This window comes from Sciurus vulgaris, assembly GCF_902686455.1.
Source record: "Sciurus vulgaris genome assembly, chromosome: 1".
In the NCBI taxonomy this organism is placed as follows: domain Eukaryota; kingdom Metazoa; phylum Chordata; class Mammalia; order Rodentia; family Sciuridae; genus Sciurus; species Sciurus vulgaris.
Window position 1 is genome coordinate 58,209,616 of NC_136461.1, and position 21,781 is coordinate 58,231,396.

Sequence of the window (21,781 nt, forward strand, 5' to 3'; positions counted from 1 at the left end):
GGTTTTCTCTGATACCATTTCAGTTGAGGAAGGTGGGGAGCTGACTTGTTATTGATTAGAGATAAAGTCTAGTTTTCCCATTCAGCCTTCACTGATACCTGAGGCAAAAGGTCCTCAGTATTGCTAAGTGGGGATGGGTTTCAACTCCCCACATAGTCTCCACTGATACCTTGGTGTGGGGGTAGCCACATTATCACTGGGTAATTGAATGTCTGGATTTCTAATTAGGCCTTCTCTCATACTACCCATTGAGAATTCAGAAGTTAACTCATCACTTCTGAGTGGGCTTGGAAGTCCAAGTACCTCCAGTGGTCTCCACTGACACCATTGGAGGGGTTTTTACTAGTCACTGGGGATGAATGCTGTGGCACCTTGTTTGGACTTCCCTAATACCACTTCAGTAGGAATTTTGGTTTGCTTTGTTGCATCCTAATGAGGGTAGAAGTTGAGGCTACCCACTTGGCCTTTGCTGGCATTGTTGAAGTTGGACCAATTTTTCCTATGGTGTTCAGTCATAATATAGAAGGCAGTATCTAAAGCATCTATCTGTTAGGCTACATCTTTGCTGATCTTTTGGCTAGAAAGAGCAGGTTTGTGTTTGTTTAGTTGGGTGACTGATTACCCACTTCTGGATATATAACCCGGGAGACATGAGTGTATTGTGCTTGGTCCCTAGGTCTCTTGCTGGCTTCCTTCTTCTATTTTTCAGTCTTTTTATATCTTTATATATAATGTTAAAGGATCTTTGCTATATTTAATGTAGTCAACAGGGGGGAAATGCATCTATTCCATCCACATGGAAGCAGGAGCCCTACTGACTCACTTTAAAACAGCCTGCATTTTAAAAATAAAAGGGAACATACCCTATAGAATACATGGTTTGGTATGAATAGAAAGTATGACTGGGGATTTTTTGTTTATTTTGTTTTGTTTTTGTTGTTGCTTTACAAAATTATCAATACTGACTTGTAAATGAGTCTGATTCCTTGAAATCAGTTACTTAGTTATCTTTTGGAAATGATTCTGGATTGTTGACCCTGCTCCTGAATATTTCTGGGGCTCCTTTGGAGTTAATTTTGGAAACTAAATCATGTTCTTTTGAACATTCTCAGTGACATAAATTGTCACCTTTGGAGGCTGTTTGATTTTTGGAAGCAAGCCCCACTGGTTCAGGAGCCAAGATGGGTTCTAAAACAAATGACCAAATTGGGTAATATGATACACTTCTCAGTTTAACACACTTTTCCAAAAGAACAATGTGAACTAAGGTATTTTTATGGTGAAATAGTCATTGCTTTAATATCAAAAAACCTCCCAAACACTTAACAATTTCCCACAATAAGCCATATTAACTATGTGATGAATTTCACATGAAGTTACTGAATTTTATGCCACTTATATCAAATCAACATTTCTTCAGTGTTGAAATAAATCCTTCCTTGAGTCTTATGGATATTGAAGTTTTTCCCTGTAAACTTTGACAGTTTGTTTTTGGGGTCAGTTGAAAATAACTTACTGTATCACTATTCTCCTCAAATACATGTTATCTTGTGTACCCTACCCTGAAAAGTTCCACACTAATGCAAAATTTTATCTTTTTCCTTTTCTAATTCAAAATATGTAGCAGTCTTTACAGAAACCCTCATGTTCCAAGTCCTCTTCATATAGCTCAGTATTCATATAACTCAACCTCTGCTTAAATAAATCCAACCTCTGACATCTGTTTTCATCAGTCCTTTGTACTTCATTGTAAGAGTCCTTATTACCTTTCTTAAGTCTATGTGTGAAAAAAGAAGCCTCTTCTTTGCAACCTCTCTATTCCCTAATCGATCCCCCTAGATATCTTATGTCCCATATGTTTGTTTGACTACACAAAATTTGGTGTTAATTCTTGGCTTTGTACAGCAATAATTCCTCATCCCCATTTTTTATAGCCTATGACCTGGAAGAGTGAAAGAACTGCTTGCAAAAAAAAAAAAAAAAAATTACTTGACAGCATGTTCTTTCCATACCCACCTTTTGTTTTGCCAAGCCATCTGAGAACATGTGCTTCATTACTTCACAGGACCAGAAAGATCACTAAATACTAAAGCATAATCCTATCTGCTGAACTGTACATCCTGAAATCACATGCACAGCATCAAAAGAGCTGATAGACCTAATTCACCAAGTAGGGAATGGACCTTTGGCAAATTTAAGAGAAGGAATTGTATATATTTTTCCCTGCAACCAGATCCTGGTTTTCATGGTTCCTTTTCAGTTCACAGTTCAGCTATTAGGGGAGGGTGCCAATCTGGGGGAAAAGGGTTGCAGTATAATATAGTGTTTAAGAGCAAAACTCTTTATAGTCAGACAGCCTTCACATGCTGGTCTTTCCAGTTTACCAGTTATACAATTACTTGGATAGATTATTTAACCTCTCCCACCCTTGGTTTCCTCCTCACTAAAAACGGATAATAATTCCTTCTTAATGCTGTTATGAAAATTAAAGGATGTAATATATTTAAGATATTTTAGCACACTTTTTGGCACCAAGTGTTTGGATGGTAGCTATTACTTATTAAATGCAGTTACTGCACCAGTCATTAGAAACATTAAGGTAGGATATGATGTTTTCCCTCAAACAATTCAAAATTCGCATAGTCCTGAGCTCAAATTGTCACATCAGAAGAAAAACAAACAGAATAATTGTGTAAAAGGTATTACAGTTCTAAATACAGAGAATTAGATTTTCACCCTTGGATAGACCATTACCAGATTAATTAGAAAAGGAGTTGTTTAAGTAGTCATTATTGATTTTCTTGTGTAGAATATTTATCAAGGAACAAAGCTACATTCTGTTTTCCTTCTAAGTTTTTGTCAGGGTGCAAAAAAATCTTTGCTTATCTATGTGATCACTTTAAGTTATATAGGTAGCCCTCCTCCCATCCACTGGTTCAAGTACTAACTGAGTCCCATGAAATTACACCAGAGGGGATGAAAAGTAGGTGTCGATCAACAGACTGCTCAGTACCTATTCAGCCCCAGTAAACAGCCTCCACTCCCAACTCCTCTAACTGCAGATTATCTTTTTAACTATACAACTGAGCATGCCAGTGAGTTCATTCAGAACAAAACAGACCAAAATCTAATACTGGGTTTAACATGAGTACCTCTCCTACCAAACAAAAGAACACAAAATTCCATGCAAGCAGAAAATAATGGAACTTGTAATAAGGAAAAACTTGACCGGAAAGGTGTTCTGTCTTCTAGAATGGCTGAAAAGGTTGTGACATGTCCTTTCATGAAAATTTCTGAGAATAGAGAAATAAACATTTGTCCTTTATGAGGTTATTTGAGTTGTATTTATTGTGCTATATAATCACTGTATAAGTGTGTCAGACCATGTTGGATTGAAAATTGTTTTCACATTGTGCTGGCATAGACCAAAATTAATTTTTGTTTTTCCTCCAATTTCTCATGACTGAAATATCTTAATGTCTCTGCATGGAAAAATCATAATGCCAAGACAGCCAGTTGGACATCGAAAATATAACCAATGATGTGTTTATTTTGCCCTACATATTGCCAAATAATGATTTTGGATTTTTTTTTTAATTACATCTTGTTTGGGATCCAACAATATAACTTCTCTCTTTAAATGATTCTCCAGTCTCACTGTAATGTCTTTGCTTTTTTACATTGCTCTTTAAGAACTTGAAAATTATTAAAGAAATGTACAGAGTTCATTTTGAAGACCGTTCCAGATCTTGTGCCTCCACAGTCTACAAACACAGGAGTTTCGCACGGATTAATTTTAATGTAACAGAGATTCCAAAAACTAAACTCTTGATTTAACAATGTAAAAAATTAATACCATTGGTTATACTCACCTAAACAAGCTCCTTATACACTTGTGTCATAAAACTTAAGGAATTCAATACTTTTGCTCCAGAATCAAGAAACAGGAAAAAAATAAAATTTGTAATCATAATGATAGAAATGGAATCATTCATAGGATCGATCATTTGATACAAATGAAATTTGTATCGTTTTCTTCCTGAAGTCATGTATTAAACGTTTCTGTTATTTTTCAAAATCAAATAACAGATAGAACTCCACTTTATTTTTGGTGACTGCTTGTACTACTTGAGATTTTTTGAACTGAATTTTGTTTCTTTAAGGTAGGGGTTAAAATGATCTTTGGCAAACCACCAGATGACTACAAATACATTTAATGCGACCTTGCTCCAATATTAACATTTTCACAAACCACAGTAGACAGACCCTCGCTGTTTCTTCATTATCCTTTCCAGCCGTGGCTGAAAGCCCAAATGATTCCACTTTACCCGAGAGGTATTCTGAACGTGTTTCCTACTTTAATCACATCCTTTCAGCACCAGGAGCCTTCGCCTGACAGATTATCTTCTCCACAGGCAGGCAGCCACATCCAGACTTTGATGGGGTCCCAAAGCCTGCAGCATCGCAGCCGGGAGCAGCAGCCATATGAAGGAAATATAAACAAAGTGACCATCCAGCAATTTCAGTCACCATTGCCTATTCAGATCCCCTCTTCACAGGCCACACGGGGACCTCAGCCTGGACGGTGCTTAATTCAAACTAAAGGGCAAAGGAGTATGGATGGATATCCAGAGCAGGTGAGAAGAGTGGGTTTTTTTGTTTGTTTGTTTTTTAAATAATTGTTGAATTTTTAGGAAAATATGAAAAATCCATGACTTGCTTGCCCTTATTACTATGGTTCAGAACATATAATGTCATCATCTTGAATGGGCTGGAACCCTCTTTGTAGGCATTTTATGGATATTTTCAGTGTAACACAGGAACTTATGGTTAGTAAAATGACCCTTTTACATAAGAAAAAGGATGGGTTTAGAATTGCTTTTCTTGTCTCACTCCCAACTCTAGGTTAGCTTTACAGCTTTGTCATGTTATAGAGAACTTCATTGGCTAAGGTGTGTTACCCAAGGCCTCTGGGGTAATAGTATAAAAAGTTAGCTTTATTATTCCTCCTCATTTGTAGTTAAACACTTTCTAAAAGTTCTGGTTGTTGAATAGCATAGAGATAAAGCTTTGCTATAAGGAAATTATGAAGAACAGCTGGAAGAGAAACATTGCTGAAATGCTCCAGAAACTACTGATCAGTGCTATGGAGCAAAAACATTGCTGCTCTTCTGACCTATCTAAAATTAGGATTTGCTTTCCATAGTAGAATCTGCTTTTCTTCCTTAGGACCAGAAAACAGAATCTCATCTATTGAATTATATTAAGCTTAGAAAGAAAGACAGTAAGGCCTTAATACTCTCATAAAATTAATTTCTCTTATTTCATTTTTCACACAATTAGGCAAAGCTCCCACTGACTGTACTAACTCCTTAACAAGGTTTTAAAAGTTTTCATTTTATTATTACTGACTCAAACTTTACATTTCACCCCACCTTATTTTCTAAACCTGTCAGTCAAGATTACCTTCATTTCTAATTTTTTCTTTATATTGAGTCATTTATCATTTAAATCCAACTTGCTTTAAATATTGCCTTTATTTCTTAATACCTGTCTTAAAACTGAAACATGTGTTAATCATTCTCAAAATCAGAGATTTTTTTTTCCAAGATAATTATCTTCCTCTCCTTTCTTGATCTAAACCCAGAGCCGGATTTCATGTATAACTAGATAGGTGCTTTCATCAGATAATGATGTAAGGTTTTTAATTCTCCAGAGATTCTAAAAATTTTAAACTATACTTTAACAAAGGCATCCTAGAAAGTGATAAAATTATATCTATTATCCCACAAATATCATAACCTCAACCCACTTCTCTGATTTAGTTATTCTTATTAGTAGATCCCAAAATTAATGCATTTAAAAATCTACTGAGATCAATGCCCTGTTTTGACCAACTTTGAATCGTGTTTAATATTACCATGTTCTTTTTCTAAATACCCCAAATACATAACTTTTATAAATTTTAACTAATGAAAGGATTGCTAAGTTTTAAAGTTTATACATGAATTAAGTTTAAAATATCATGACTCTTTCAAAGAATGTATTTATTGTAGCTTTCAAGTGTTTTGATTCATAGCTCTTATAAATCAGGTGCCTTTCAAACTGAGAGAGAAAGGTATAAGCATTCGGTGTCTATGTGAAGAAGGGGACTTAACTATAACTTCTTTTGTCTTCTTAGTGTTCTCTGCCTTGGTTTGGGGCCGACATGGTTTCTAATGGTGAAACAAGAACTTTGCCTGATGTCAAGAAAACCTAAAAAGCTTTTAAACAACTACTACTGGTTCTAAAACTATTTTCTCCCCACCCCACATTTATAAATTTTGAGACAGTTTGCCAAAACTTTTTTCATGATTCAATGCACTTGTTCCTGCTACTGGCTTGCTGAAGCAAACTCGTGCTGACCAATCATTGTGTGCATCTCTTCCCAATTCACCTTCAGTGACATCCCATTATAAGGTTGACATTGTGGGAATAATTACACCATAAAAATTAACAGACACTACAAATCAAGACATGCCCCACTCCCCAACCAGCTGTTTCTAGCCCACCACTTTTTACAACAATTTTCTTTCATCTCTTTTGAGTTTCCCAACCTCTCCACTTCATTAGCTGTACATCATTCAAGAAAGAGAATGTTAGGACTAGGTAGCAGATTTGAAGTTGCAAGTTCAGGTTTACTTTTACTAGTCATGTGATTCTTACCAAGTTATTAACTCTTTCTAAGGTTCTATTCTCTTGTTAATGAAAATATTACCACCTGCCAACAACATTCAGAAAGGTTCTGTAAGAGTCACAGGCTACAATTCTATACAAACACACAACACATACAGAATAAGCCTAGCATTGAGATTATAGAAATAGGAATACAAGATTTTGAAATCTTGAAATAGGAATACAATATTTTAATTAATATTGGAAAGAACTTAATGACTGATGGTCCCAACCTCCTTAAGTCTACAAATAAAAAAAAAAAAAAAAAAAAAAAACATGAAAGGGGCTATAATTTTCATGTAGAACTACACATAATATTCAGGTTTTTTCAGTATTTTTCTTTCCTATCCACATTGTTCTTTCTTTCACAATGTAATAACACTTTATAATAGCCGTTGTGTATCTCAGCTCTGCATTAGAGTATGTTCAGGAGCTTAGAAAAACACTGATGCCTTCACTTTGTACCCAAATCAACTGATTTTATTGGTCTTCTTGTGACCAAATCCCCAGGTGAACCGATCACATATCCAAGGATGAGAACCACTGTTTTAGACGTTCTGTAGCTCAACAACTTGCCAGACAAAGTGAATATTATTACTATTTAAAAAATACATGTTAAATATTGTTTAAAAATACCTTGGTTTATCCCTTATACAAATGCATAATCCAAGACAGACTATATTCATGTACGTAGAACATATAGATACCAAAGCAGAAATGAAAAGGAAAAACATCAGCCTGACACTCCACATCTCCCTAAACCCTTTCAGGTATTAACTGATTAATTGGTAATACTGTAATATGGGTAAAGCAGTTTCTATTTTATTATCTAGAAAACTAAGATAAAGAAAAAATTAAGTACTGTGCTATAGTCAAGACAACGATTTAGGAGTGGATCTGGGACAGAGTCCAGGCTTACTGGCCTCCTGCTCTGTGTGGCCTGTAATTGTGTACATGCAACTGCATACAGCTTAGAAAGTCAATTTATAGAATTTATGGTGTTGAGTTGCAAATTCTTGGTGTCAGACTGTGAACTATAAATCCAGAGCAGCAATGTCTTTTTGTTTTCTTGTGTGTGTGTGTATATGTGTGTGGCATTACTGTGATAACTAGAGACTAAAATTCAGTGGAGAATATTTCCAAGTAGCAATACTTTAAGATGGGCAGTATGAGGTATGGAATGTCCCTGAAGTCATTTGAATAAATAACAGACATTAAAATCATTTAATATGTATTTTCTAACTATTTAATTATTATATTTTAATTTAAAAATCTATATTTTATTAGCATCCCACCCCAGTTTCTCAACTTCCTGTAATCACTTTCTCTATTCAGATTGACTTTTTTTTTTTTTTTTAACTTCTACATATTAGAGAGAGCATGCAATACTTGTTTTTCTGTGACTGGCTTATTTCATTTAACAGTGTTCTCCATTTCCATCCATTTTGCTGCAAATGACAGGGTTTCATTTCTCTTTATACATGATGTGTCTTTTATACACATTCCATCATGTATACTTAACACTTATCTTTACCCATTTATCTGCTGATGGGCACCTAGGTTGATTCCTTATCTTAACTATTGTGAATAGTGCCACAATAAACATGAGAGTGCAAGTTTCTCTTTGATATGCTCTTTTCATTTCCTTTGAATTTATACCCCAAAGTGGGACAGCTGTATTATGTGGTAGATCGATTTTAGTTTTATGAGGAATCTCCATACTGTTCTCCATAATATTGTACTAAATGACATACCCACCAACATTGTATGACAGGTTTTTTTCCTCTACATCCTCTCTAACATTTGTTATTTTTATTTATAACAGTCATTCTAACCAGGGTGAGATGATATCTCACTGTAGTTTGGAAAAAAAAAATCTATAATTTAATAAAACAAATCTTTCCAAGTTTTTCTTCTTATATCCCTTAGCATATTGTAGTTTTCTTCAACAGCCTTCAGATGAAACCCTCAGCTGGAATTCCAAGTGTGCTTTTCAGCCACTGACCAGAGCATCTTGTCTAAAGAAATGTCTGAAGTCATTTTCTCTCAACCACCTGCTTCATGAACCCTATATATTAGTGAGCATTAAAATTATTTCAGAGTAGATTACAACTTGCCTGTAGGAAGATTTAATCATATTTCTGTTCCTGACCTCTAAATATGGAAGTGCTCAGTATCCAGACTTTGACTCCTTTCTGTTCTCTTTCCACACCCTCCTCTAGATGACCTCACTCAGTTCCAGGCTGGATAACTTTAAAATTTATAACTCCTGCCCTGCCTTCTCTCCTGCACTCCAGATGCTTATATGCAAGCAGCTACTTGTTGACATCTCAACCTGAATGTCCAATGAACTTCTTAAAATTAGCATGGTCAAAAGGAACTATCAATTTCCTGTCCCTGCCCTTGTCCCTACCAGACCCACTTCTCTCCAGAGTTCTCCATACCATCAATGGCCCTTCTATTGATCATTTTTGCTATAACCAAAAATCCTTGACTCCCCTTTCCAGTGGCCCACATCCAATCCAAAGCAATTCCATCAAAATGTATCCTGAATCCACCACTTCTCATCACCTGCACCACCATCTTAGTTGGCTGTAACCTAACTCCTATCTACTTCCCAAACCTCCTAATTGCTTTCTTTTCTTCCAGTTTGCTTCTCTTCATTTATTCTCCATTGTCAGTTATCTTTTCAAAACATGAGCCATATCTTGTCACTCTTCTGCTTAAAACACTCATCTACTCATCTACTTTGTCTGTGCACAGATTTGTCCTAATCTGGACAATTAATATCAGTGAGATCATGCAATATATGTTTTTTTGTGACTTGTTTATTTATTTCACTGAGCACAATGTACTAAGTATAGCATGTATCAGTGTCTCATTGCTTACCATTGCCAAATAATATTCCATTGTATAGATATACCATATTTTGCTTCTCTGTTTATCAGTGGACATTTGGGTTGTTTCTGCTTTTTGCCTATTATGAATAATGCTGCTATGATCATTCATGTACAGATTTGTATGTTTTTATGCTTTTTGGATAGATAAATATGAGTGAAATTTTCTGATCATATGAACATTATGTTTATCATTTTGAGGAACAGTCAAAAGTTTTCTAAAGTAGCTACAACATACATCCCCAGTAACAATAAATGATGGTTCCAGTTTCTCCTCATGCCTACCAATACTTGAGACTGCCTTTCCTTTATAGCCATCCTATGAAGTAGTATCTCATTGTGATTTTGATTTACATTTCCATGATGACTAGAATTTCACAGTGTAAAATATTTAGGTCCCAGTTGTTACAATTCCGAAGAGGATTTTCAAACAAGTGTATTATTTATTTTCTTTAAAAAAAAAAAAAAAAGGTAATAAGAAAATCTTCTTTGATATTTGCATCTAAGCAAGGCTCTTCTAGATTTTTTTTTTTTTTTTAACCACCTGGGATTGCAAGGACTCAATTCAATAAGACGTAAGCCAAAAGAGAATGTTTTGACATACACTGAAACTGCAGGAACAGGCAGGATCTAGAGAAGATAATGCAGGCTCACTGAAGTCTGGACTTCGGTTTCCATGGGTTGATTCCTGCCTCAGAAAGACTTTTTCCTCAAGCTGGAAAGATAGCTGTAAGAGTTCCAGATCTCTCAATTTTAAAACTTGCAAGAATAGCAAGATTTCTTTCCTGGATATCTTACTAGGCCTCTCATTACTCCTTTTTGATTGAGTTACTTGCCCATCCTGTAAACAATCACATTTTTGGAGAATGCAGTGCTTCGTTTTAGGTCTAAATAACATGTCTCATCCTAAGCATCCAGACTGAGAATGTGGGAATAAGTGGTTCCTCAAACATATTAAGGTAGCGCTACCAGAAGAACAATGAATGGATCTTAGGTAGCAGAAACAAGTATACACTAATATATACTGCTGGGAAAGAGAATGGACTAAGTAGGAAGCCAATTCATGATAGCATCGCCAGATATTTTTCTGTAATACTTCCCTAATTGGAATTATACCTCCCAAAACACTCTCTCTCTCACACACAAACACACACACACATGCACACATTTACTTTATTTTTGTTGTGAGGTTTTAGATCATTGTGGAACCAAGTCAGATCACAGGCTTCTACACAGATTATGACATCACCAGGCCTTACTATGACACAACAATCCATTTTATCACAAAGGCCTCTATAAAATAAGACCCAGTATTTTAGTTAAAGTAAGATTAACACAGACCAGAAGTATCAAGTGAAGGGAAGTCATGGAAGCAGATGCTGAAGGAAGCAGATGCTGAAGGAAGCAAATGCATCTGTGATTGCTTACCCATTGTTTATGCTTTGGGCCAAAAAATTTCATTCTCTGTTGTCAGAAGAAAATTGAAATATTTATTCTCACTAAATAAGCTATTTATTAGACTCCTAGACTTGACCTTTTGCTAGAATGCTGCCTGTTCTCTTTGCTAATCCTCTTTGGTTTCAGATTGCTTCTTGACTAGGAGGTATTCTCTCCTCTTAACATTTTATGGCCTCTCTGGGCCTTGGCAGACAGGTGGAACTCCTTATATGTGAGATGAATACTCTCCCTGACATGCTTTATGAGACCCAGTAGTCACAGCGCAACCTATTAGCCATACCTTAGCATGCCCCAGAGTAGTCTAGCTTCAGATAAGAATTTATGTTTGTTTGTCACATTTATAAAACCACAGTGTCATCTTTATTATTTCTATTATTAAAAAATATATTGAGACAGTTCTTCAAATACTTGGCACACATGAAATTTGTTTTCCTTAGATTTTTAGTGCCTTCCAGATTTACAATAATATAAAATAGATACAGTCACTACCTCGAAAAAAATGACTGGAAACAACTCTCAGCAATTTTCTGTGTAAATGAAATCTGTTGCATTTGTTTCCTTTCCAGTTTTAGAGTAGCCAAGGGAAAGCCAGGAATACATATACTTCTCCATGTTGTGCAACATGAAACTTTCACATTAGAAAGATATAACCCAAATTTTAAATAATTTAACTAGAAATACCTAGATGGATAGACACAAAAGAAAAATGTTTTAAGCATATTGGTTGCTTTCTTCTCATTTTCTAATTAACAAATAAGAAGAAGAAAGGTAAGTTAATATATTGAATTAAGCTAAAATGTGTCAGCCAAATCAAACTATTATGATCATAAGCATAGACTGTAAGCCATACAAACACAGCCTATTATTAACTGTAGTTGCTACCATTCTATGATCACTAGCTGTAACAAATCTAACTCAATTGAAGAACAGTTGCAATTAAATATATCTTTAAAAAAGATAGCCAGGTGTGGTGTATACCTCTAATCCCAATGACTTGGGAGGCTGAGGCAGGATCATTGCAAGTTCAAGGCCAGTCTGGGCAACTTAAGGAGATACTGTTTCAAAAAAAATTTTTTTTAAATGTACTCAGGATATAACAAAGTAGTAGAGCACTCCTGCATTCAATCCCCGGTACTGCAAAAAAACAAAGATATGAAAGAGTACTTTCAGTAACTGCTTTTACCCATACTTTTTGAAACTTCATTAATGACTATGACTCCACCATAAAAGTCACATCTGTAAATAGCTCTTTGTTCTTGTGTTGCAAATGAACTATATAATAAACATTATATTTACTATTATGAACTATGACAAGGAATTACAGATGGTAGCATTAAACAGACAAACCGAATGGATCTAGTTTCCAATGACTCACAAATATGCTAATTAAGTCAGGAATAGGATTAAAGTTTACCTTGAACTGCCTAAGAGGTAGGGATTAAAAGGTACCTAGAAAATAAAAACACAGAATATTTTAGACATTTGCATTAAACTAATTACTAGGCTAAGCCTGAATGTGGGGAGAAAACATTAAGCTTCTTAAGAAAGCAAATATTCCCAATCTTTAAGAATGTTTCTAGTATATGTTTATATAAATACAAAATATATGCTACTGTATTTCTTTTTTTTTTTTTTCTTCTTCTCCTTTTTCTTAACTCCTATTAATTTTTTATCTGCAAACCTCTGGTAACACTTGATTCACCTCATTCTAGTACTACTTCTGTACTTAAAATGTATAAAAGATTTTTTTTTTTCCTTTATGTAACCAAAATATGCTGCCTCTTGGTCCCAAAGCTTTCAATCATCTGGGGTCACCCTGTCCCACTTTATATGCAGAGACAGCATTTTTACCACAGTCCATACATGTCCCTAGCTCAGATCACCAGGAATTCTGAGGTGGTTTCATTTCTCTAGGTCGTCCCTGGGGCTGATTGCCCTTCTGCTGAATTCTTGATCTACTCTGTATTGAGTGTAATGTTGATTAAACCATTCTGCCATAGCCTTATCCCAGGGCAATTGTACTCTTCCCAATGGTATCGTTCCCTTGGTACTATAAAACACAAGGCTCTAGTGTTTAACAGACTTGTACTGGTGATTTTGGGGGAGGGGGAGTAATATAACACAGAATGTTAGAATACTTGCCCCTGCAATCCTGAACACCTATTACCATTCCCTGGCACAACCAACATGTCCGTATTCTTGACCTCTTTCTTTGACTTCTTCACAATGTCCACTTTCTTCTAAGGCTCCTAACTCCTGCTTCAGAAGCTGCTGCCAGTTGCAAAACTCTATTCACTTCATTCCTCCTCTTTCATCTTCACTCCAGCTGTGGCCTGTTTCTCAAACTAAAAACCCTAATATTCCTGAATATCGTAATACTCTATTAAGGAGAAGAACTAGCCTACCCTACTAGAAAGCAGAAGCACCTTATCCTCACTCTGTATTTGAAAGCTTTCTTCCAATTATCCCTGCCATCCTTTCTAGTTAATCTGAATACATGCACATTTATGATAGGTAGCTAAAATAATGCATAATCTCTTAAATGTATATAAGACTTTTGAATTTTAAAACCTGCTAATCAAAATTTAATTAAAATAATAAATAAGTACATACAAATGTCTGCTTACCCAGGTAATTTCTAGCTAGTTTTCATCATAACTTCTGCATAAACACTCAACATTTTGTCAGTTTATACAGGTCAATATAGGTAATCCTAAGAACTTAGTGTAATATGAATCTTTTCTACTAGGATGAAATGATTTGAAAAGATTTAGCTTTGATAACTATTTGATTTTCTTTTTTTAACCTTTTTTACATAGTTCTGTGTGAGAATAGAAAAGAATCCTGGCCTTGGATTTAGTATCAGTGGTGGAATTAGTGGACAAGGAAATCCATTCAAACCTTCTGACAAGGTAAGAAGTGAATTTTTTTTTTTTTATAAATACAAATTTACCCATGAAGTTTAGAAAACTTATATGATTTATACAAAATATATTCTTCTGATCCAAATGAAACTGCTATATAGATCAGAGGGTAAATTGCTTTCCATGTATAAGGAAAAGAAGTTCATATTAAGAAAAGAAAATTAAATTTATCATTGACAATTTTAAGAATACTATCCTCTACTGCAATAATGAAGGTTAGGAAAAGATTTCAAGTGTTTTTACTGTGCTCTAATAATCTAGTTATGAAGTCAATTAGAAACTTTTTCAGTACATGGAAAAAAAGAATCCATTTTAATATTTGACAAATAAAAAGGATAAGAAAAAATACATATTTAAGCTTTCTATTTGAAAGGCAAAGAAGGGTTTAGGGTTTTGGTGTTTGCTGACTTTTTCTTCAAATTGTATTGTTTGCGGGGGGGGGGGGGAAGCTATGTAGGTAACAAGTTGTTTCCAAATGTTGGCTTGTAAATCACTTTATTATTTAGGAAAATGCTTTCCCACAGTAACAGGATGATTACATAATGATTCAATGCCAGGGAAAGCTGACAGCTCTTCAGCTCTTCAGGCTTGTAAAGAATTTCATTAGTAAAACTGTAGAACTGAAAAACCATAGAAAACAACTTTTTTTAAAAAATATAAATTTTTAGTTGTTGATGGGCCTTTATTTTATTCATTTATTTGTATGAGGTGCTGAGACTGGAACTCAGGACTTCATACATGCTAAGCAAGTGCTCTACCACTGAGCCACAATCCCAGCCCAGAAAACAACATTTTAAGTGAGAAAACCATAGTTAGCATTCACAGATAATCTGGGTACTCATCTCATTCTTATCCCTGATTGTCACCCGTGGGAGAAATGTGCATGCCCACCCAACTCTAGCCTCAACCATTGCCTCAACATCCAACATGCTCCCCACGCCCACTGTGGCCTGCCTAATCCCAGAAGGACCCTCTGACTCCTAAATGAAAAATGTTTACCCTGAGCTATATAACCTGCCTTGGCTTTGAATCAATTAGTTATTATAATTTGATGATAATTGAGATGATCTGCTTTTGACCCCACCATATTTAACCACATTAAGTGACATCATAAAACTTTAAGATGATAAAGAAAGATAGATATTACATTAGAACAAACCCCCACAGGCTCTTAACTTACCTGTAGTTACCTGGTCCAGACTCTTTCAATTCACCATTACTATAAAAGTAATTCACAGATCAATTTCTGACCATGAAACTTGATTCTAAAAACAAAAACAAAGAAAACCACTAAGATACCTCCATTCCAGAGATATCTAAAGCCTGAACAGAGCCTTTTATCCATATTTTCCTAAACATATTCCCAGTCATCTTATTTCTTATGTTCTTCCTGCCCTTCTTTCTTCCCTGTCTGGAGAGGAAAGACAGAAGAACCTAAACCAAAATGAGAATTCAATTCCACTATTATATGCATTAGGAAGAAAGGAACCTTCTGCCTCAGTTTCCCTAGTCCCTGGGATTACAGGCATGTGTCACTGGGCCTAGGTGTCATTGGTAACCTTTAGATGATTCTAGTGAGACTGAACTATGTCTGTGATCTTATAATTTGCTTCTCTGGTTAAATATAATAGACAACTTGAATTGTATGATGTATCCACTGAAAGATTTCCCCTCAAAAGCACTTTTTGGTTGGCTGTTTACACTCGAAAAACACTTGCAATCTGAAAAGTGTATCTCTATTGTTGCAAAATTGAGAGTCTAAAATTTCCAAAACTATATAAATCTCAATACTGCTCAATGTTTTGGTCAAACATATGGTAGATAGCTGGTTAACAATGTCCAGACAGGGTGTCATAAGAATGTGTCATAATATCTGTTCTCTTTTATGACTTTTTAAATATGGCCATTTTCTTCAGTCCTGTCCTTTGATTTCTTTACAGAGAAGGCATACTGGTAGTTTATATAAAACACAGAGGAGCAGCTGATAGTAGACTATGTTATCATATATTGAAGTCATACTCATGCCTAGTAATCCAGGAGTACAGGATTCAGCTTAATAAACAATTCACTTCTTCTATTTCATGTCTATTCCTTAGACTTAAAAAGGCATTTATAAATAAGATTGTCTTACAGCTACAGAGATGATATTACACATATTTTAACCTACATATCTTATTCATTGACTTCATACACACATATTTAATGGAATGGGTTAACAATTTTAAATAGGGGTTATAAGATAGAAGGAATTTGAAATAACATTTCTGTGTACCTATAACTATACTTTAAGAATCCATTTGAGTAGCACAGAGGAAACTTTTCTTAAAATCCAGAACTATTGTTGTAATGGTTGAATCCTTATATGATAATAAAGCATGGAATACATAGGGGAAAAAAAAAACAATGTTCAGAGTCTCTAAAGACTTTGGCTCTGAAAATGTACACAAGAATTTAGTTTATTCATAAGGAAATGGAATAATCTCTTGGAAATCCAGATGCATTTTATTAGCCCCAGTAGTTGCATAAAATTTTGAGTTAAACCTAGAGCCTTTATCTACCCCAAAATAGCAAACAGTAAAAACAAATTAAATTAGTTGAAATACTCCTCTCTCCAATACTGAAAACAGATTTTTTTTCCATGAGTTGTCCAGTTTTCAGCTGGAGGTAAGAAAAAACAAATTATACAGATGTCTTACTTCAATAGCTAATACCTGCGTCTGAAGTAGAAGCTGTATGAGGAGTCTAGTTACACAAAAGTTTAAACTGAACATGGTGCATACTCTTATTTTACTTACTGTTTATTAGTGTTTGAATGTATTACCTCTCAAATTTTAAAGTATCCAAGAACATCTGAATATCTTAGAGGCATTGAGGACTTTTTATAATAAAGTAACCAATAAATTTCTTTCATTCTCTTCCTTGTTACTGATGGGAACCACTGTTTCAGCCACATACCCAGGATCTATGTGAAACAGCATCCAGACTGATCACATCTACACAAGGAAAGCTTGAGTGGTCATCCCTCAAGACTGAGAGGACACTAGGTCAAAAGTGAGCTTTGACTGGGCTAAGTGCACATGCCTATAATCACAGCAACTCAGGAGGCTGAGATAGGAGGATCACAAATTCAAAGCCAGCTTTAGCAACTTCAGCGAGGTCTTAAGCAACTGAGCAAAATCCTGTCTCCAATAAAATATAAAAAGGTCTGGGGATGAGGCTCAGTGATTAATCACCCCTGGGTTCAATCCCTGGTATAAAAAAAAAAAAAAAAAAAAAGTGAGCTCTTTTGTTCATTCTGGCAGAAGTTCTGAACTAAATTCTGAGTTAGTATGAAATTAATGCAAAACAAAAACAAACACAAAAACAAAACCACTTGAGACCACCAAAAAATTAACTGAGGCTTTAGGAAGGATTCAGGATTAAACAACAGATGCCACACTATTTTGTACCAGACTTCAAGAACAGAGAACAGCATCTGGTAGCAAACTTAACTCCCTTCCAAGACCAAAGATAGTCCTAAACAAATATGGTCTCCCTGGGTTCAAGGAATACAGTGCAATTAGCCCTGCCATTGATATAGTCAGAACAACGTTTAGTGGTTGGGAAAAATAAAAAAATTCACTTGCCATGGAGTTCATTATTTTGGAGTCCATCTGCAATTGTAAACTGCTTTCACGTACTGGGAAGAGAAAGCAGTAGAGCTGTGGTTGGAAATGGCCCTGTGTGATGCTTGCCTTCCTCTCTCCATGACAAGGGTGGAAGCCACAATCTGGTTTATTATGATACAGAAACATTGCTGTCATGGTGGCAAGATGTGATTAAGAGATGAAAGAGTTTGATCCAACAAATCTGAAAATAAAGCAATAAAAATCATAGCCTCTTATGATCTACAATGTGCTGGACACTGTATTGGGCTCCTTATAAGCATAAACTTATTTAATCTTCATAAGAACTTCTGTTAGTTGAGTAGTAGTATTATTCCCTATCTTACTGAGTCCCAGAAGAGTTAATTAACTTGTCCAAGGTCATTTAGCTGCTCTGTGGCAGACAAGATTTGAAACCAAACTGATCTGACTCCAAATCCTTTTCTCTTAATAAGCACTATAAAACATGCCTCTATCTGCAAATGCCACTTAGCAGAGGAGCCACATGACAAATTTATACCCTGTAGAGTTGAAACTAATATGATATTCTAATATTGAAAGTATTACAGAACCCTCTAATTAGTCATAGTCTACATATTTGCTTCAACAAGTCCTTGGAAGTCAGCATGTATTCTCTATTGAACCTAGATAATTAGGAGCATACTGTACAGAATGGATTGCTAAGCAATTATATAACTTGTAGACTAAGGTATCATTGCAGTGGTGATTCTGCCAAAAGAGAAAACTGCAATATTCTTTGTATTTAAACACTCATAAAATAATAATTCATGGCTATACAATTCAAGGAATTTACCAGTATAATTTCCACAGGATGTTGTTAGAAAGAAGAAACAAGATTAATAGTTGACAGCTACCATACTTTTGGCAGTATTTCATAAAGTAACCCAGGACTCTGTGAATGGAAGGGCTTGTAATGTGCATCAAGTCTCATCATTCAGGGACTAATATCCTTTCTTGCTCCATTTGAGGAAAGAAGGAGTAAGTGTCTGGATTTTAAAGTCATTAAAAAAGACTCATAACCCCTTTCCCTATATACTATAATGGTATTGCACTAACAGCCCCATAAATAATTATCTAGACACAGGATCACAGTCAACACTGTATTATAGATCCAGCCTGCCCTCAAAGGACTGGAAAGCAGGACATCAACATTCCAGAGCATTGGAGCAAAAGAATCACTACTTCTTTCAGCTTATCATAAACACCTAAGCTTAGCAGATGCCAGAGGGTTCACCCATGTTTCTACCAGCGTGGGCAATCTGAATGCAATCATAGAAGTGATAGGAAAAACAAATCCATGTTCTTAAAATGCTTTCATTTGCCTATGGTACAGGTAAAATTTTAATCCATAGAAGAATACTGGAAGCACAAAAATGTAAAATGTAATAATGACCAGTAGACTCCAAATAAATGGTCTAGAATTTCATAATTATTATAACTTAATTACATCAATTTTAAATTATTTCCTCCAGATGCCCAAGCAACTGCAACAAGACTTAAACTTCTTTCACTCCACCCTTAAGGAAAAATAGAACTTCTCCTTTGTGTGAATATGGGTATTACATCAAATAGAAGTTTTCATATGATTAATATTAAGAGAAGGATAATCAGACATGCAGAATGAAAGCATTTATTTGATACCTTTACTCAGAGATCTCAAAACCCAGGGGTACATATGGTATTGGGAAGTTCAGAAATGCACAGGAGTAGCTTTCCAGCTTTGCTCAGCCTCATGACAGTGAGTGATTCATAAACAAAGGGCCTCAAAAGCCCTTGACTTAAGAAAAAGGTACATGCTATATGTCTATCTGTCAGATATTCTTCATGGATATGAAAAACAAGGATAGCAAACACATTTGTCTAGAACTCTTCATTGCATGTGATCTTATTTACCAAATAGATATTAAACTATAAAAAGCACATTTCCTTCATTTTACACAGCTGGTAGGCAAATATGATTTGTTTTCTGTATTTCTTAATTCTTTTTATAAGTAATATAATTTATAAATTTGCCCATCCTTATTTCTGCTTCAAGTGATTATGCAATGCAATGTAATTTTTAGAACCTATGAATTATGTGAAAATAAGATTCAGGAGTAAGAGCTAGTTACATGTTGTTGGTAGACTATGGACTAAATTTGGGAGGCAGTTGAAATAGATCTTATGTAATAAATAAACCTGGACTTATAAAAATCAATTTTAAGCACAAATTATGTTATAATACAACAGATTACTTCAGCTGCATATTAGTCATATTGCAGCTTGAGGTTTAGAATGCCACTTGGTTACTTAAGGACATTACAAGTGAAATAGCAAGGCTTTTAAAATAAAAATACTCGAAGAAAGATCCTCAATCTCTTCATAAATGTAGTCTTTACAATTTCCTACTAGTAGAAATGTAGTCTATATAATCTCCTCTTACTAGGATTCCCTGGAGGTGTAGCAATTATATACCTTTTTGAAAGGCATGGTAGGCCAGGCATGGTGGTACACACCCAGGAGCTCAGGAGGCTGAGGCAGAAGGATCACAACCTCAAAGCCAGCCTAAAAATTTAGCAAGGCCCTAAGCAACTTAGCCAGACTCTGTCTCAAAATAAAAAATAAAAACCATTTGGGATGTGGCCCAGTGGTTAATTACCCCTGAGTTCAATCCCAGGTACCAAAAAATAAAAAAGTAAAGGCATAGGAAAGTGCTTTAGCCAGTTGGAAAATGTCAGTGTCTAGACATTATAATTTAAAGAAGACATGAATTTCAGCCTAAAAGAGCAAATAATCAAATATATTGCTACAAAGGCATGAATCTTTGGGAAAATATCACGAAAGCATACATGTGAAAAAAATAAGTTGATTAAAAAGTACCATTTTAAATAAGAGCATTGATTGTGACTTTTAAATTCAACAATACATTTAGAAAATCATTAGAATTGAGAATGTCATCACTGTGTGATGTAGTCTAACAATCAGTAAAATCTTTTCTTCAAAAAAAAAATTGAAGCCCAAAGGACACAGCTAGCTATATTGTTGCTAGAGTTATATATTATCTATGTTCTGTCTGCTGCTTTACTTCATCTATTTAGCATGGAACACAGTAAGCAAGGGAAAATAATAGAGCAGGAAAGGATTTAGAGACTTTATTTTTAAATTTGTTTCTATTCATTGGAAAATGTCAAGCACTTCCAATCAAAATATGAAAGCACTTAACGTTAGTGCAAAAATAATGTGTAATTACTGAAAAGAATTGACAGGTCTACCAATGAAAATTAATTACTGAGGGTCAATTAGATTGTTGGGAAGTGTGTGTGAAATCTTTCACACTCCTTTTACAAAGTTTCTGCACTTTTAAAGAGGTATTTCAGGGACTCATGTCTAGTTTCTTGTTTGAAAAGGTTATAACCAAGTAGATTCCTGGAAATATTATGAAGTCAAATTGCTAGAACTAAAAGCAAGTAAATTAAAAGCAATACATGTCAGGTCTTTGCCTATAGCATCATTATTTAACAGTGTTTTTTTTTTTTTTTCCAAATAACATTTGAGACATATATAAAAAATATCAATATCATATAATTTTCCACAAATCTACCCCCAAAGTTGCTCTAAGCTGGAGGTGGAGAGCATCTTATCTCCTGATCCTGGCTTCCAAATAATCACTAAGCAAAATAAATAATCTACCTATCACTGTCAGGCAAGAAGATATTATGGAACTTTAATCTTCATAGTTCGTATTTACCTTAAGTCAGTTTTCCTAGATGATGAGTCTGAGATGGGAATTTTGTACAAGTCTTTTTTATTGAAGAATCATTTTCAGATGAAATCTGTTAAGAGCAGGGTTAGAGACTAAGCAAATCCTGTGGTGTACACATCAATGGTACCCACAGGGCGGTCTCACCCTAAGAGGAGAAATAACCCTTACTACGTCGTATCAGCCAATCCTTGGCTGTAGGCCACCCCAAGAGAGGAGGCTGTAACTTTCCAAGCATTTCCCAGAAAAGGAGGCTGCAGGATGAGGGGATTTTTAAGGAAAGTATCCAATCGTGAGCAGCACCTGCAGCTTGAGGACACAGATCTGAAAAAGGGAATCTGGCAGATCACCAAAAGGGTCCATTACTGCATTATGAAAATGAGT

General features: G+C 35.1%; 1 protein-coding gene across 1 annotated transcript in view; it reads left to right on the forward strand.

The window, feature by feature from the left end:
- Positions 1-21,781, forward strand: part of LRRC7 (leucine rich repeat containing 7) — a 525,614-nt gene that overhangs the window by 477,000 nt on the left and 26,833 nt on the right. The window contains exons 24-25 of the mRNA XM_079128752.1: positions 4,416-4,637; positions 13,889-13,981. Of these exons, the coding sequence (XP_078984878.1) occupies positions 4,416-4,637; positions 13,889-13,981 (315 nt within the window). The remainder of the gene's footprint in view (positions 1-4,415; positions 4,638-13,888; positions 13,982-21,781) is intronic.